General features: G+C 43.1%; 3 protein-coding genes and 1 long non-coding RNA gene across 12 annotated transcripts in view; 3 read left to right on the forward strand and 1 right to left on the reverse strand.

Annotated features, from left to right (window-relative positions):
• Positions 1-4793, forward strand: part of LOC311124345 (ubiquitin-associated protein 2-like) — an 85221-nt gene extending 80428 nt beyond the window's left edge. For 3 of the 6 annotated variants that reach the window (XM_084158286.1, XM_084158289.1, XM_084158288.1), the window contains 3 exons: positions 2589-2659; positions 2830-3033; positions 3159-4793. In XM_084158286.1, coding sequence (XP_084014412.1) covers positions 2589-2659; positions 2830-3033; positions 3159-3254 — 371 coding nt within the window. In that variant the 3' untranslated portion in view covers positions 3255-4793. The remainder of the gene's footprint in view (positions 1-2588; positions 2660-2829; positions 3034-3158) is intronic. The other 3 variants (XM_084158287.1, XM_084158290.1, XM_084158291.1) reach the window with 2 other exon arrangements.
• Positions 4794-5028: 235 nt separating this feature from the next.
• On the reverse strand, positions 5029-5639 carry LOC311124418. Its single transcript, XR_014612749.1, has 2 exons — positions 5553-5639; positions 5029-5107 (listed from the first exon to the last, which is right to left on the reverse strand). It is a non-coding gene; the product is annotated as an uncharacterized lncRNA (long non-coding RNA).
• Positions 5317-11339, forward strand: hax1 (HCLS1 associated protein X-1). 4 transcript variants are annotated; one of them, XM_084158293.1, is made up of 7 exons: positions 5317-5872; positions 6285-6511; positions 6966-7198; positions 7358-7421; positions 9792-9922; positions 10221-10335; positions 10672-11339. In XM_084158293.1, exons 1-7 carry the CDS (start codon positions 5802-5804, stop codon positions 10743-10745), a joined length of 915 nt encoding a protein of 304 aa, XP_084014419.1. In that variant the 5' UTR covers positions 5317-5801; the 3' UTR covers positions 10746-11339. The 4 variants fall into 4 exon arrangements, with proteins under 4 accessions (XP_084014419.1, XP_084014421.1, XP_084014420.1 ...); XM_084158295.1 differs by having other exon boundaries at positions 5320-5729; XM_084158294.1 differs by having other exon boundaries at positions 5323-5729; positions 6285-6535.
• A 1126-nt stretch (positions 11340-12465) lies between these two features.
• On the forward strand, positions 12466-15206 carry aqp10a (aquaporin 10a; the record flags this gene model as incomplete). The annotated part of the gene is made up of 6 exons (XM_084149571.1): positions 12466-12552; positions 13124-13250; positions 13532-13669; positions 13759-13877; positions 14419-14636; positions 14990-15206. 6 exons carry the CDS (start codon positions 12466-12468, stop codon positions 15204-15206), a joined length of 906 nt encoding a protein of 301 aa, XP_084005697.1.
• Between the last annotated feature and the right edge of the window lie 639 nt (positions 15207-15845).

Raw genomic sequence — 15845 nt, forward strand, 5'->3', positions numbered from 1 at the left:
CGGGCAAATGTAGATTAAATCCTGCCTGGCAGGATATTGTTTATCAATGGGTTTTGCCAGACCCAACCAGGGATGTAGTGGAGGGTATTTGTGAAATAGCGTTTACTCACCTTTTTATTTAGTTAATTATTGTTTACCCACTTGCATTCCCAGCGTTAATCAACGCACAGAAGGCTTCTTGATCGGAGTTCTAATCGCGCCTACCTCTGCGAACTAGTGGAATCATGAATGAGTCATGTATGCTCGCTATTTGCCTTGTTAGCACTGCATTCATTCACCACTGTTAACACGACATAGGCCGAGAGGTGAAACAAACTACCTTAACCCAGACCTACAGTAGCAGAGACGATGCTGGCAGTGAGATTTTTTTTTACATCCCTAGACTCCTGCCGTGTCAACAGACATACCCCAAACAGAAGAAAATGCCTCTCAGAATGAGTGTTCAGTTGCAGATATTTCAGTCAGGTGTCTAGCTAGCTAGGTAGCTCAAGGGCTCTGGCTATTAGCCAGGTAGCTAGCTATAACTAGCTGGCTAGAAGGATGAAGTTAGAAGCTAAAGTTGAACGGAGCCTGACCTCAGCAGGAGCATTTGACTGAAATTAGGCTAGCAATAATCAAAAGATGGGCTCATAACAAAATACATTTTCTTTATAGAGAGTAGTGAGACCGACAGTGGTGAGTCAGGCTGCAAAGGAGATAGAGAGAGGAAGCATTGAAGCAAGCAGGGAGAGAGGTTAGTAGTACAGTGGTTCCCAAACTTGGGGTCCGGTATAATAGGGTCAGCTCAGAGAATCTTTAATCTTATCAAACACAATAACTTGTTTATTTTCAAATGAATATAGAATACAACATTTTAGAGTCAATTAAGGGCATTTTACACTGTCAGAATTCACTTTCATGTTAGGACAGCCTGTGGGACCAAATGTAATATAATGTACGCTGAACAAAAATATAAGCGCAACAATTTAAAAGATTTTACTGAGTTACAGTTCATATAAGGAGATCAGTCCACATCATCAGTACTGACTTACCACTCATGTATGTAGTAAATAAGTAATGAAACGTATTATTGAGTAGAACTTGTAAGGTAGTGATTAATAGCAAGTTGTTGTTTTCATGAGGTTGTGGCGATATACTGCCATCTGGTGGCGAATAGAAACAATTGCAAAATAGGAACTATTACAAATTGATGGTCCTTGAAAATTAAATATTAGTGCTTGAAAAAGTACTTAAGTCCTTGAATTTGACTTGCCACTGTCTGTACGAACCCTGGGTTGATACTAATGTTAGGTGTCAGTAAACTGGAGTTGTCGTGTGAGTCACGGTTAGGGTCTCAGGGTTTTGTGTTTCTGTTCTGTGCTGCACATCTGTTGACCCTGTCTTGCGTCTCCATGGCGATACAGGGGGACTAACCTAATAAAATAACACCTTACTGCACAAAGGGAACTGTGAAGAGACAGCCATTTTAAATATCTTGTATTGTAATTTGCACTGTACTATGTATTAGACCTAGATATTGTGTGTATGTACTGATAGGTAGGCTGTGACGTTTAAAATGTATGCATTTCAATTCTTGACTAATAATGTTCTGTACTATGCATCATGTCATGTTTCATGTGGATCCCAGGAAGAGTAGATTATGCTTTTGCAGCGGCTAATGGGGATCCTAATAAATACCAAACGTAGCAGGCGTAAAGGAAATGCCTGAGCAGGGTCGAAAGAGAACTGGAAAGCTTCTGATTTTCAGGCTTCGCCTCCTCTCTGCTTTTCCCCTGAACGAGATGCTTCCGGTTCCTACTGACCCGCTGAGGGTGCAGGGGGACAGTCGTGTGCTAGAACAATATGTAGCGACCACCAGATGCAGTCAGACCTTTTTTGCCGTGGCTGACTGGAACTGATGTGCTGCTACATCTTTCTTTTGATCATTTTTGTTTTCCTCTCCTCCATCTCATCCTGTCAATCCTTCACTGCTCTTTTTGCTGTCCTTCCCCTACATTGATGCATCTAATACTTTAGATTAGCATCTAGTGACTATCTTCTAGAAAGTGCTATATTGCTCCTATACAGCCTTGTACTGAGAATGTTTCGATTTGAAGTTGTATATAATTGATTTGGATTTATAATGGTGCTCAAAATGCATTGCATAGTAAGGGGGGGCAACTCCTCTTCCACCACCAAAGTGTAGCACACACTTGGCACCGCCACCATTTCGTGCCAGAATGTTCACCACACATCAGCTATAATGGTGGAGTGGTGAGGAGTGATGTATGTCATGATTGATTAAAGGTGGTGTAGGAGCAATAATGGTATAGGAGCAAATCATGTACAAGGCATTATAGCAATAGGAATGGTTTAGGAGCAAATCATGTACAAGCCTTTTTATTTCTCTGTGTGGAGTTTCTCACCTAGCACCTAATTAGAATGTGATGTATGTTTGACAGCATTATTTTCCATCTAGAAACTGCTGCCTTACTCTTGGACCATTCTGTGGATCTGACTCCCAGGGGTTTCTCTGCCTCTCCTGCAGGGGTTGTGACCTGTAGACATGGTGAAGTAAATGTGTCCGAACCCCTTTGTTTCCTCTGCAGGAGTCTCAGTCACGTCAAGCAACACAGGGGTCCCAGACATTTCAGGGTCTGTTTACACAAAGACACAGCAGGTGAGAATGATGATACAGTGGTACAAACACTGGAATAAATGATTATGTTCTGAGAAATACGGAACGGTTATGACAACCAGTGTCTGTATAAAAGCTTGTATGTACGCAAACAAGTGTAAAAACCGCACACTAGTAAAGACAGGTGACCGATGTTATGTTTATCCCTCCAGCAGCAGTCTTTTGAGAAGCAGCAGGGTTTCCACGGAGCCACACCGGCAACTTCCTTCAGCCTGCCCTCGGCCCTGGGCAGTGGTGGTCCCATCAACCCCCCAGCCGCGGCTGGTTATGCTCCGGCACCCTTCATGCACATCCTGGCACCGCACCAGCAGCCCCACTCTCAGATCCTGCACCACCACCTGCAGCAGGACGGACAGGTACGGTGTGTGTCACGGTGCGTGTGTGTGGTGTGACCGCGCGTGTCACACTGTATCTTGGAGAGAAATAGCTAGCACAGGATACCTTGCCTATGATATTTTCCTATCTTCTCTCCTCCTAACAGAGTGGCACTGGACAGCGCAGCCAGAATGCTTCCCTTCAACAGAAAACCCAGATCAACAAGTCTGCATACAACAGCTACAACTGGGGGGCCAACTAACACCTGCCCATCCGGCCCCATGTGTTCCAAAGTCTGACAGAAATGGGGGCATCCTTCCCCACAAATGGTCTCCATGTAACCCCTGCTCTCCTACAGAGATCCCCTCCCCACTCTCTCTGCTCAGCACACCGGCAGTACTCACCCCTGCCACGGGTGTCGCTGAGCTGAGAGGGCAAGCAAGGGTAGCGGGGCAGTCTTATAAGAGGGGGATGGTGTTAAATGGTTATAGTAACAGACCATTAAGAGCGGAGTATTGAGTGTCTGGAATTTGTATGATGTCCAACCCCCCTCCCTTTCTCTCTGTTGTATGTAACATAGAGCTGTTTTCTAATATAATTGTTTTTGTTGTTTTTTTACTGATGGGAGGAAAGTTGAAAAATTTGAAGGGGACAGGCTGGTTTTCTATTTCTCACCCTCTCCCCTTTATACTTGGGCGAAATGTACCCTTCCTACCATAAACCCAAACACAGATTAACTTTTTCCTTTGTTTCCCATTGAGTTTGTACAACATTTTAGTTTTAAGAATGAATTGTGAAGTTAATTTTTTACTGTTATGTATGCAAATGCACAGGTGTGGAATATGTGCGGAGTGTTTTTGTGTGTACACTGGTGGGCCTTGGGTGTGTACCGGTCCTTGTTACTCCCAAACACAGTGAGGTACACAACCCTTACACCATGTAAAATGATTTCCCATTATCCTATGTTGTAAAATAGCTTTACCCCTGATTTAAAAGTGTAACATTTGTAGATTGTTGCTTATTCTGCAAGACATCTGGAGTACAAAATGACGTTGTACGAGAGGCCAGGGCACACCCTTACCTACCTATGTGTTGAATCAGTTATTTTTCTAATCCCTCTACACGTTCCCGCCACCTGTCTCCCCAATATATTAGGAAAGCTGCAGCAATGATTACTGATGGACAAAATTGTACTATGGTTTTGTCAGTGATTTTTGTACTGTGCATAAAAAAAGGTATTTAAATGGATAAACTTGTACATATAAAAAAAAAAAAAAAAGTACTCTAGTCCTTATTTGTTCAATGGCTTCCACCCTCCCCCTTTGTAAATCCTCACTTGTTAGCTTTTTTGTTCTGTTTCTTTTGTGTAAAAAATATATAAATATTAAGTAAATAAACAGGAAAAATACATTTTCATCATTTTGGATGTGAATGTCTTTTTTTATTTTTTATTTAAAGAAACTTATTTTTGTATCATGTGGCTTGTAAGTCTTAGTCAGCTAAACACGGTGGTGGCCAACGTTGGTCTTGGGGCTGTTATTCTGCAAGTTTCCCTTTATCTCCTTTCTATATAAAACAATTTTGATATAATTTGGTTAAATACAGTACTTCATTCAAAAGACCTGGATTGAAGGGAAACCTCAAGGACAGCCTTATGTTAACAGGATTGGACATCACTGCTCTGTAGTCATCCAAGGGAGGTGTGTGGGGTAGGCAGGGCTGTGTTCTTACACAGTTGGTTTGTAGGATCTGCAGTATCAAATAAAACTAAACTCAGTGGTTGTTTCCCCGTAGAACTCTGCATGGTGCATCCTTGTCTTTTTTTTGGCTGAAAAAATAGCATTTTGGTTAGCTAAAAGGTAACATTTCAAGTAATTTCATTGAGTCATTTGTGCATTGATGTTTCCTTGAGAATAGACTAGCCTGTTGCACTTAAAATACAAAGCACATCTCATTTGTTAAATAAATCCATTGTATTGACCTGTAAGAAATTAACTTGCTACACAATTATTTTGAGGGGACTACTAATCACTCACACCAGTGCTGCTGCTGGTCCTCTTGAAGTGAAGATGTAGTACAACAAAAGATCTGCATAGAGCTCGCCAGCTTGTAGTCCTAAAACACGTTAATGAGTTCGTTGAGATTTACATTTTAGTCATTTAGCAGACGCTCTTATCCAGAGCGACTTACAGGAGCAATTAGGGTTAAGTGCCTTACTCAAGGGCACATCGACAGATTTCACCTAGTCGGCTCGGGGATTAGAACCAGCGACCTTTCGGTTACTGGCACAACGCTCTTAACCACTAAGCTACCTGCCGCCCTATGGGGGCGGGGAAATAATAGGGTTTTGTAATAAACGCCGAAAATAAGGTCCGATGTTTACACCGGTTTAGGAGATTTTAGTTTACGTTTTGTTCTGAGATAATAGAAGTCGGTTAACGTGACCATTATGAAGTCTTTGTGCTTTATTTATTTATTGCATAGCTAAGTGACGTTAGCTAATAGAGATTATCGCAGAACAAAACGTATCAAATCTCCTAAACCTGTGATTACGACATACCTCATTTAAGGCGTTTATCCCAAAACGACATTAATTTTCCCGATAGGCTTTGTCCAAACGAACCATAGTGGAGTTAGTGCCTACAAAAATTCGCCATTACTATTTCTCCGGTAAATTGGTCTGTGTGTTCCAAACCCGTCGATTGCGTCATTCTTCAGGGACGTCTAGCGCTTTACGGTAATGTTGACATCGTCTTTTGACTGTCGTTCAGCATGAAGTAGCTAAGTTTACATCAAATGTTTGATTCAAATGAGCGTTTTTGATCTATTTCGTGGATTTTTTGGGGTACCTGGAGGCCATTATCGTGGGGAGGGCCGAAGGTGAGATGCCTAAAGCCAGCTAGCTTTCAGGCTGGTCTGCAAAAACAAGAACAGCTGTCGGTTACTAGCAAACGTTAGCCACTTGGCTAGCTAACTAGATAGCATAAATGGTCTTGCATAACCTGCTTCATAATCAGTGTCTTGAAGCAAATTAAACCACCGCCGTAACTAGTAGAGCTGACTAGCTATATGTTTAGCTAGCTATTTAATGTTAAGTATTTTATTTGCTTGTCTTCTATCACGATATAAGTCTTGGATTTGACATAACTTGTAACGTGTTATTTGCTCAAGAGACCAGAAGGTGGGGCTAAAGTGTAGGTTAAATGGTACTTTCTTGTACAAGCACTGCTGCTTACATGCACAGTGACGTCTTTAAAGTTTCTGCTGGCTCACTGTTCCTAATCTTGCTCAGGGACCCCTTCTTCGAAGGCATGACCCATGACGACGACGATGAAGAGGAGGATGGAATCTACTTTGATGATTCCCAGGGTGGTGGTGGCCAGCAGGACCCGTTTGATGATCAGTGGAGGTTTGGGTTCAGCATGGGCCCAAACGGAGTGAGGATCCAGGAGCCTGAGGTGTTTGGCCAGGTCTTCAGAGAGATGGAGGAGATATTCTCACAGCTAGGCCGATTCGATGGTCAGTTTGGAGCAGGACAGTTTGGTAGGAGCAGTCAGTGATCCTTGGCCTGGTCTCAGATCCTTTTTTTTGCATTGACAATGAGTGACAAGGAGTTAATATGACACAAAAAAAAATATAATAATATAATATGCCATTTAGCAGACACTTTTATCCAAAGCGACTTACCAAGACAACCCTCAGACATACCTCTACCAAGTTGATATTGACAGGGGAATGCTGATTCTGTGTAGTGTGAATGAAATTCCCAGGTTAAAAAATATATGTTATGGATGAGCCATGTCGTTGCTACTGGTTTAGTTATTTAACTAAGAACTATCTGTGTTCACTAATGCTTGCCAATTGCCATAACCAACTGAGCATCATCTCTGTAATAGACTGGTCTAATAACACTACGGTAATTATTATTTAATACTCAACACTATCAATCTCTGTGACCTCTCCCTCATGCCAGGTGTTCCCAGTATTGAGGCGCCCACTCCCCAGGACAGGCCGGAGAGAGGTGGGGGAGGATCCAGTGGAAATTCCTTGAGGGACTTCATGTTGAAAGGCCCGAATGACTGCCCACGCGGGCCGACTGGGCTGCCCTCAGGACCATCAGGAGGCCCCGGGGTCGATAAGAGCCCTCCATCTGGTGGCCCATTTTCCCCCAACACACCCTTTGATCGCTGGACACCCTTTTCTAAGGTATAGGAGAGATCTATCCCAGTCATCATTCTCACAGTATAGTACATTCTGAATAATAATTAATATGAGCTACACATGATCCTGCGGGTGGTTACTTTTTGTGTACAGTTTACTCTCTTCATTAATCATGTCCTTTTTATTATCTTTTATTTTCTCCAGTTCAATGATATTTGGAGAGGAAGGCTACAAAGGGGTCAAGAGCAGGAGCCGAAAGCAGACAGAGGTATGGGCATGTTATTGTCAAACGGCCAAGTTATTTGAATTTAGACGCAAGGTCCTGTCACATGCGCCGAATACAACAGGTGTAGACGTTACAGTGAAATGCTTACTTACAAGCCCTTAACCAACAACGCAGTTTTGAGAAAATAGAGTTAAGAAAATATTTACTAAATAAAATAAAGTAAAAAAAATAATAACACAGTAAAATAACAATAATGAGGCTATATACAGGGGGTACCGGTACAGAGTCAATGTGCGGGGGTAGAGGTTAGTTGAGGTAATTTGTACATGTATGTAGGGGTAAAGTGACTGCATAGATAATAAACAGCGAGTAGCAGCAGTGTAAAAACAAAGGGGGTGGGTGTCAATGCAGATAGTCCGGGTGGCCATTTGATTAATTGTTCAGCATTCTTATGGCTTGGGGGTAGAAGATGTTAAGGAGCCTTTTGGACCTAGACTTGGCGCTCCGGTACCGCTTGCCGTGCGGTAGCAGAGAGAACATTCTATGACTTGGGTGACTGGAGTCTATGACACTGCCTAGTATATAGGTCCTGGATGTAAGGAAGCTTGGCCCCAGTGATATACTGGGCCGTACGCACTACCCTCTGTAGAGTCTTATGGTCGGATGCCGAGCAGTTGCCATACCAGGTGGTGATGCAACCGATCAGGATGCTCTCGATGGTGCAGCTGTATAACTTTTTGAGGATCTGGGGACCCATGACAAATCTTTTCAGTCTCCTGAGGGGAAAAAGGCGTTGTCGTGCCCTCTTCACAACTTTCGTGGGTGTTTGGACCATGATAGTTTGTTGGTGATGTGGACACCAAGGAACTTGAAACTCTCGACCCGCTCCACTACAGTCCCGTCGATGTGAATGGGGGCGTGTTCGACCCTCCTTTTCCTGTAGTCCACGATCATCTCCTTTGTCTTGCTGATGTTGAGGGAGAGGTTGTTGTCCTGGCACCACATTGCCAGGTCTCTGACCTCCTCCCTATAGGCTGTCTCATCGTTGTCGGTAATCAGGCCTACCACCGTTGTGTCGTCAGCAGACTTAATGATGGTATTGGAGTCGTGCTAAGGTCCCGTGTAGCTCAGTTGGTAATTACGATTCCCACGGGGGGCCAGTATGAAAATGTATGCACTCACTAACTGTAAGTCACTCTGGATAAGAGCGTCTGCTTAATGACTAAAATGTAAAAAATGTAAAATGTGCTTGGCCATGCAGTCGTGGGTGAACAGGGATTACAGGAGGGGACAAAGCACGCACCCCTGAGGGGCCCCTGTGTTGAGGATCAGCGTGGCAGATGTGTTGTTGCCTACCCTTACCACCTGGGGGCGCAGGAAGTCCAGGATCCAGTTGCAGAGGGAGGTGTTTAGTCCCAGGGTCCTTAGCTTAGTGATGAGCTTTGTGGGCACTATGGTGTTGAATGCTGAGCTGTAGTCAATCAACAGCATTCTCACATAGGTGTTCCTTTTGTCCAGGTGGGAAAGGGCAGTGTGGAGTGTGATTGAGATTGCATAATCTGTGGATCTGTTGGGGTGGTATGCGAATTGGAGTGGGTCTAGGGTTTCTGGGATGATGGTGTTGTGAGCCATGCATGACCAGCCTTTCAAAGCACTTCATGGCTACCGACTTGAGTGCTATGGGGCAGTAGTCATTTAGGCAGGTTACCTTCGCTTTCTTGGGCACAGGGACTATGGTGGTCTGCTTGAAACATGTAGGTATTACAGACTCGGTCAGGGAGAGGTTGAAAATGTCAGTGAAGTCACTTGCCAGTTGGTCAGCGCATGCTCTGAGTACATGTCCTGCTAATCCATCTGGCCCCGCGGCCTTGTGAATGTTGAACTGTTTAAAGGTCTTGCTCACATCGGCTACGGAGAGCGTGATCACACAGTCGTCCGGATCAGCTGGTGCTCTCATGCATGCTTCAGCGTTGCTTGCCTCGAAGCGAGCATAAAAGGCATTTAGCTGGTCTGGTAGGCTTGTGTCACTGGGTAGCTCGCGGCTGGGTTTCCCTTTGTAGTCCTTAATAGTTTGCAAGCGCTGCCACATCCAACGAGCGTCGGAGCCGGTATAGTGGGATTCAATCTTAGTCCTGTGTTGACGCTTTGCCTGTTTGATGGTTCGTCTGAGGGCATAGCGGGATTTCTTATAAGCGTCCGGATTAGTGTCCCGCTCCTTGAAAGTGCTTTAGGGTTGGGTTCTGGTATAACACTCATCATATTAGCAAATAGCGAACTTTGCAACACTGCAGTTTGATAAAGACGCTGTAACAAAGGTAGATGATGAAAATATCAGCCTTCTCTACAGTTACCTGTCTTGTTCTTTGTTGGATTTCCATAATAATTTCAATTTCCCAAACACCATCTCCTCAGATCTGGACTCGCAAGTCTCCTCTGGAGGGCTGGATCAGGTTCTAGCGCCACCGGCTTGGTCTCCCACTCAGCCAAAGAAGCGCTCTTTCTACCAGTCGGTCACTGTCACCAAAGTGGTGAAGCCTGATGGGGTAAGAGATACAGTTCACCTCGAGATGGTAGACAGAAGTTAGTGTACTTCATTTTGAATGTTGTATCTTGGTCTACAATAAAGTGCTCCCTGTTTTTTCCAAGATGGTCAACATGGAGACACTCAATATCTGTGTCCCTATGGGCCCTGGTCAAAAGTAGTGCACTACAAAGGGAATAGGGTGCCATTTGGGACGCACAACATGTTCACTCCGCTTTTCAGAACCATGCAGAGTTACCAAACCCTTATAGAGTTTGTATGACAGTCTTGGATGTTCTGTTTGTATGTGTTTTGTTTAGAGTGTTGAGGAGAGGCGCACCGTCCAAGATTGCCAGGGGAACGAGGAAACCACAGTGACTTATATAGGGGGGCGCGAGGGGGTACAGGATCAAGCCGGACCCCTCTTACCACCAGGTCAGTGTCCTCCAGTAGGGTTTATGTTTCTAGTCACCAAAATGATGCCCCATTAACTGGATCATATTATAATATATGCCATTTAACAGATGCAGAAATGGAACCATGAAATGGCAGATCATATTCAATACAGCAATCCTATTCATTTACATAGACCGATGATTTGACACAATTGTATGTGAAAAAACCTTGACACTGAGAACCTTGCATGGTCAAGGTTGGCAGCCATGTATTTATCACTGAGTATGGGGGAAAACTGTATCTTGTGAAGATACGTAAAATGCCTTATCAACCTCCAACGGACTTAACAGTATATTAAACCATTTTTTCCCCCAGGTGGCACACACCCCTTTTCGGACATGCACGATGATCTTTCCTTGTTTTCCAAATTCTTTGGAGGCAGGAGGTGAACCTATCGATCGGGAGCACGGAAGAAGAATAAATGTCAAATCAGTTGTAGACATTATTTCACTGTATGGCATTGTGGTAAAGTCATGTTTAGGGTTGGTTATATATTCAGTAAGGATTTAATGAAGACTGTTGGTTATATTGCCTCTCTCTTAAGTGTGGTCAGGCTGGATCAACTAAGCCTGGTCCCAGATCTGTTTGTGCTCTTGCCAACTCCATTGCTCATTGTCAAGCCAAACATGACTTGGCACACAATGAGTGACAAGGAGTTGGCATGATGGTACAACAGACTGGCACTCAGGCTAGAATCAACTGATTGCCAAAAAACCTGAGTATTTCTGTACAGTAAAACGTGTAGCATGGCAGTGTGATTCTTAATTGACCAATGACCACTAAGTGAGCTAGGCAGACGATATTATGGACAGAATTGAAGAGTCAAATAACCCTTTTGTGAATAGTTTGCAGAAAGAGCGCAACCTAAATCAGGCATAAGAAAATTCTCACTTCTCAATATGCGTATTTTATTTTTGTGAAATCCTTTTCAAATTCTGCAATGTGAATTTTTGACTGAACAATAAAGAGGCATAATATATTTACACTGAGTGTTTTTTATAAAATTGCGATGCTTGTTTAAATCTGTTGAAAAACAACCTGTTGAGGGCCCTGGTCAAAATAAATGCACAATTTAGGGAATAGGGTTCCATTTGGGATGCAGTCACACTCACACGAGGACCTCTTTAACCCTTTTGCCTCAATAAGCCTCACACTACTCAGAAGCGATATCATTTTTTGTAGGTCACACACAAAATAATGTGTGTGATGCCATTTCTATGAACTGAGATTAAAAAGAACTAGGCTTCTCGCAACAATTAAATGGTCTTTCCAGAAAACAAGCGTAACTTGCACCTTTTTGTTGTTGCATGAGGACAAACTGAAGTAATTTTGAAGGTTGTTGACCTGCCTTCAATGAAAGCATTGCTACATGTACTCTAAAATATGGGTTAACTTTAATGTGATCTTCATGATGACATAAGCTACCACATTTTTGCTTTGCAATAGACACAATCTGATGTATGTTTTTGCCAGATACTTCTGTAGGTGTGGGGTTAATGGCCTGTTAAACAACAGTCCAAGGCTTCTGATTTTAAAATGTATTTGATGTCATACACTTATTTATTGAGAAGCAATAGAGCTAGTAAAGGGGTATGTCTGTTAAGAAAAGCAACATGACCATCAATAAGATGGTAATCTTATTGATGATGGATGATATCATCATTTAGCTAAATGCTCACCTCTGACCTAATCTGTTCCATTATATGGTCAGAGACTAAACTGGTTTAATAAAAAAAAAATGTAATCTGCAGTTTGTTTTTGACCTTGTGCTTGGCTACAGTAGAGCAAGCAGCTTATCTAGTATAGTTGCAGACTTTAGTTGCTAGGTTATCCTACTCAGTAACCTACTTATTGGGGACATATTGGACGGACAAGCTGAGATACCTGGACAGAGCCTCTGCAGACAGACGGAGGCTTAAGCAGGGGATGACAACAGGCATACTCAGCCAGTTTAACCACAGATGACCAGTCTACAGTTTAGAGTTAGTTGTAAGTATTTTTGGTTTAACACAGGACTACCAGGACAGGAGACAATCGGAGACCTAAGAGGGTGATATGATAGAGAACAATTGGGGGACTTGATTTAGTTGGGACAGACGGGTACGAAGGATGGAGGTACTGAAGGGAAGGCTGAGGGTGAGGAATATGCTGTTTAGGGAGTTAATGGCTGAGACCTTGGCTACGTTCGTCCTTATGGTGAGTACTTATGGTAAATGTATCTTTTCCTATTGTTATCATCAATGATCAAGGGTTGTTACTGTTTTATGTATTCTTAAATCTCCTGGGAATTTGTTTATTCTATGTGTTTTAAAGTGCTTGGGAGCAAAAACTACCTCACCACCATTGAAGAACAATCAAAATGCTCTAGAGTAGCTGTTCCTCAAGAATCCATTGACCATTCAAATATATGTTTTGACACGGTCAAGACTTGAGTTGGAATCAGATCCAGAAACATGGAACTGAACACAGCAACCCTGGGTTAAAACGGAATGTTCTAGAAAGTACTTCACTCTTCTATCACCTCCACCATTGCAAGTCTCTACGTGCTGTTTTTAGTTCTCGCCAACCTTGTTGCAATGTCTCTTTTTCTCTTCCATCTTCATTCCTTAATCAGTGTGCTTTCTTTTGAAGATATTTGGCAAGCATGCATGGTGACTGTACTAAGTTGACCATGGAACATCTCTCTTCCCCATACCTCTCCCATCCGTCCACCCTTCCTCCACTCTCCCTACTCCGTCCCTCTCTCCTTCCTCAATCTCTCCCTCAGATGTTTGGCTGTGCGGCGATGGCCCAGGTGAAGTTGAGTCGAGGGACCAAGGGCGAGTACCTCTCTGTCAATATGGCCTTCTCAGTGGGTGTCATGAGTGCCATGTACCTTGCCAGGGGCGTCTCCGGTAAGTGGTAATTCAAGACAACTACCGGTAGCCTCATATATGCATAACCCTTCCAAGTACAAGACAGAGAATCCAAATTGTAGTGATAATCAAGTCAAAGCAGTGTGAATGTTTTCATTTAACTCTCTTGGAACCTTACTGTTTGTAACCTGACCCTTGTACTGTAGACTCACTACGTATACTGAATGTTATCAATATTGTACCATACATATCAAAAAGAAAAATATTTTTCGTCTTACCTCTTCTTCCTTCCCTCTTTTCTTTCCTTTTCCCTCTCTCAGGAGCCCACCTGAACCCAGCTGTCTCCCTCAGTTGCTGTGTGCTGGGGAGGCTGCCTTGGTCTAAACTTCTGCCCTACTGCCTGTCTCAGGTTCTGGGGGCCTATATAGCTGCTGCTGTGGTCTTCCTCATGTACTATGGTGGGTCTGATAACACTGCTGAAATGACAGTTGTCTTAGATATTTCTAACCGTCTTTCTTGGTTTTCCTCTCTCTGTCCCTCTATCCAGATGCTATTATGGACTACAGCGGTGGCGTCCTGACTGTATACGGCCCAAATGAAACAGCCTCCATCTTTGCTACCTACCCATCCGACTACCTTTCTCTAGGGGGCAGCTTCTTTGACCAGGTAGGAGAGAGGGAAAATAATCAGTGCATATAGTGATGCATTCTTGAGGATTGTGGGTATTGTACCTCCTTTAGAGGATATTGTACAGATGTAGGATCTGAATTTGACCAGTATTGTACCAAGAAAAAACATCCTGCAGCAACAGGATTTGAACGTTTAGTCCATGTTGCTTTATCGGTGGTTAGGCTATTAGCTGACCAAAATTAGGCAACATGAAAAGTGCAATACTGTTAATATAACCGTGTGTTATTGCGTGTTTTCAGTTAATTTATATAAATCCTGACGCTCATCTGCATTTCCTGTGGTTCAGGAAAATTCTCAGCAACAAGTGATCAAATTAAGATCCTACATCTGTACCTCTAACTTAATCTCTAATCCTTTACACTGTACATGTTTTTAGTTTACTATGTTGTGTCTTGTTGTATCTACCATTCCTTCCCCACACACAGTTAGTTCCCTCAGGAAATAAAACCTATTTGAAAGTGTAATTGGACTTGTAGTTCACAAAAGCTAATTCATACATTTCTGTTGTTTCCTTCAGATGGTGGGCACAGGCATGATCATGCTGTGCTTTCTACCCCTGGATGACTGGCGGAACAAGCCTGCATCCGCTGACCTGGTGCCCCCCCTCACTGCCGTGGTTCTCATGGGTATCTCCCAGTCCATGTCCTCAAACTGTGGGGGAGGGATCAACCCTGCCCGGGACCTGGGGCCACGCCTCCTCACCCTGACTGCAGGATGGGGTACAGAGGTCTTCACGTGAGTCATCTCGGCAACCCGGAACCAAAATCTCATGTCAGCTACTCAATTAAGTAACATATATTTATATACGTCTGTCCACAAGAGATTACACAAGAGTGTCTTTGGGGAGGGAGATGGAGGAGACGTAGTGAGACATTTTAATGACGTGCAATGAAGAGTACTCACTATTATACATTGATATTTAGATAATGCAACATTAGATCAAGGGACTCAAATGGAGGTTCAGCACCTCTTACGTGCAAATACATTTGACATATAATATACATACTATGTGCAGTCTAGAGCTCAACAAAACAATGCAAAACCTCCCTAATCTACACTAACTAACCTCACTCTCTCTGACCCTACAGGTGCTATAACTACTGGTTTTGGGTCCCCATCGTGGCCCCAATGGTGGGGGCAGTGCTCGGCTCTGGGCTCTACCTGGTCTTCGTCCAATGGCACTTACCAGACTCTGAGATAAATGAAACCAATGACCTGCAGTTCAAGACAATGGATATAAAGACTGTGAAAAAGCTGGAAATCATCAAAAACAACAATGCTGTGGAGATGGCCCACAAGGTCTAGTTGGCATAACCTTGTCTCCAGGCTCAATTGCTACACAGAGAGAGCCGGCTGGGTGGATGAGATTATAGTTGGTGGTACAGATGGAAGGAAATACTAGTTTAATCTATTCTTATAGCCTTTTTATCAGAGCAAAGTAACCATCTGTATCTTGACAAAATAATTGATACATTATCAAATAGTGGTTGTACTGTTCTCTCAAAAGGTGCTCACCTGAACCATGCAGTGTCTCTCAGCCTCTGCTTTCTGGGCAGGCATCCTTGGACACGCCTACCTTTCTACGTCTTCTTCCAGATACTGGGGGCCTTTATGGCTGCTGCCACCGTAGGCCTGCATTACTATGGTAAGGGAATAAGGACAAAATGTAGTATCAAAATCTACAATACTAGAATCCAGTGGTGGAAAAAGTAAAGATTCCTTAATAGAAAATTACTCAAGTAAAAGTGAAAGTCACCCAGTAAAATAATCCTTGAGTAAAAGTATCAAAGATTTTGGTTTTAAATATACTTAAGCATCAAAAGTAAATTGTAATAGCTGAGTATCAAAAGTAAAAGTATAAATCATTTCACATTCCTTATTACGCAAACTAGATGGCACCATTTTCTTGTTTTTTTAAGGATAGCCAGGGGCACACTTGGACAT

Source organism: Coregonus lavaretus (genome assembly GCF_964263955.1).
Source record: "Coregonus lavaretus genome assembly, chromosome: 3".
Taxonomy (NCBI): domain Eukaryota; kingdom Metazoa; phylum Chordata; class Actinopteri; order Salmoniformes; family Salmonidae; genus Coregonus; species Coregonus lavaretus.

Coding starts and splice junctions, on each gene's coding strand:
- hax1 (XM_084158292.1), top strand. CDS start 5,802: ATGAGCGTTTTTGATCTATTTCGTGGATTTTTTGGGGTACCTGGAGGC. Junction 5,873..6,284: donor TATCGTGGGGAGGGCCGAAG/GTGAGATGCCTA, acceptor AATCTTGCTCAG/GGACCCCTTCTTCGAAGGCA. Junction 9,923..10,220: donor AAGTGGTGAAGCCTGATGGG/GTAAGAGATACA, acceptor TGTTTTGTTTAG/AGTGTTGAGGAGAGGCGCAC.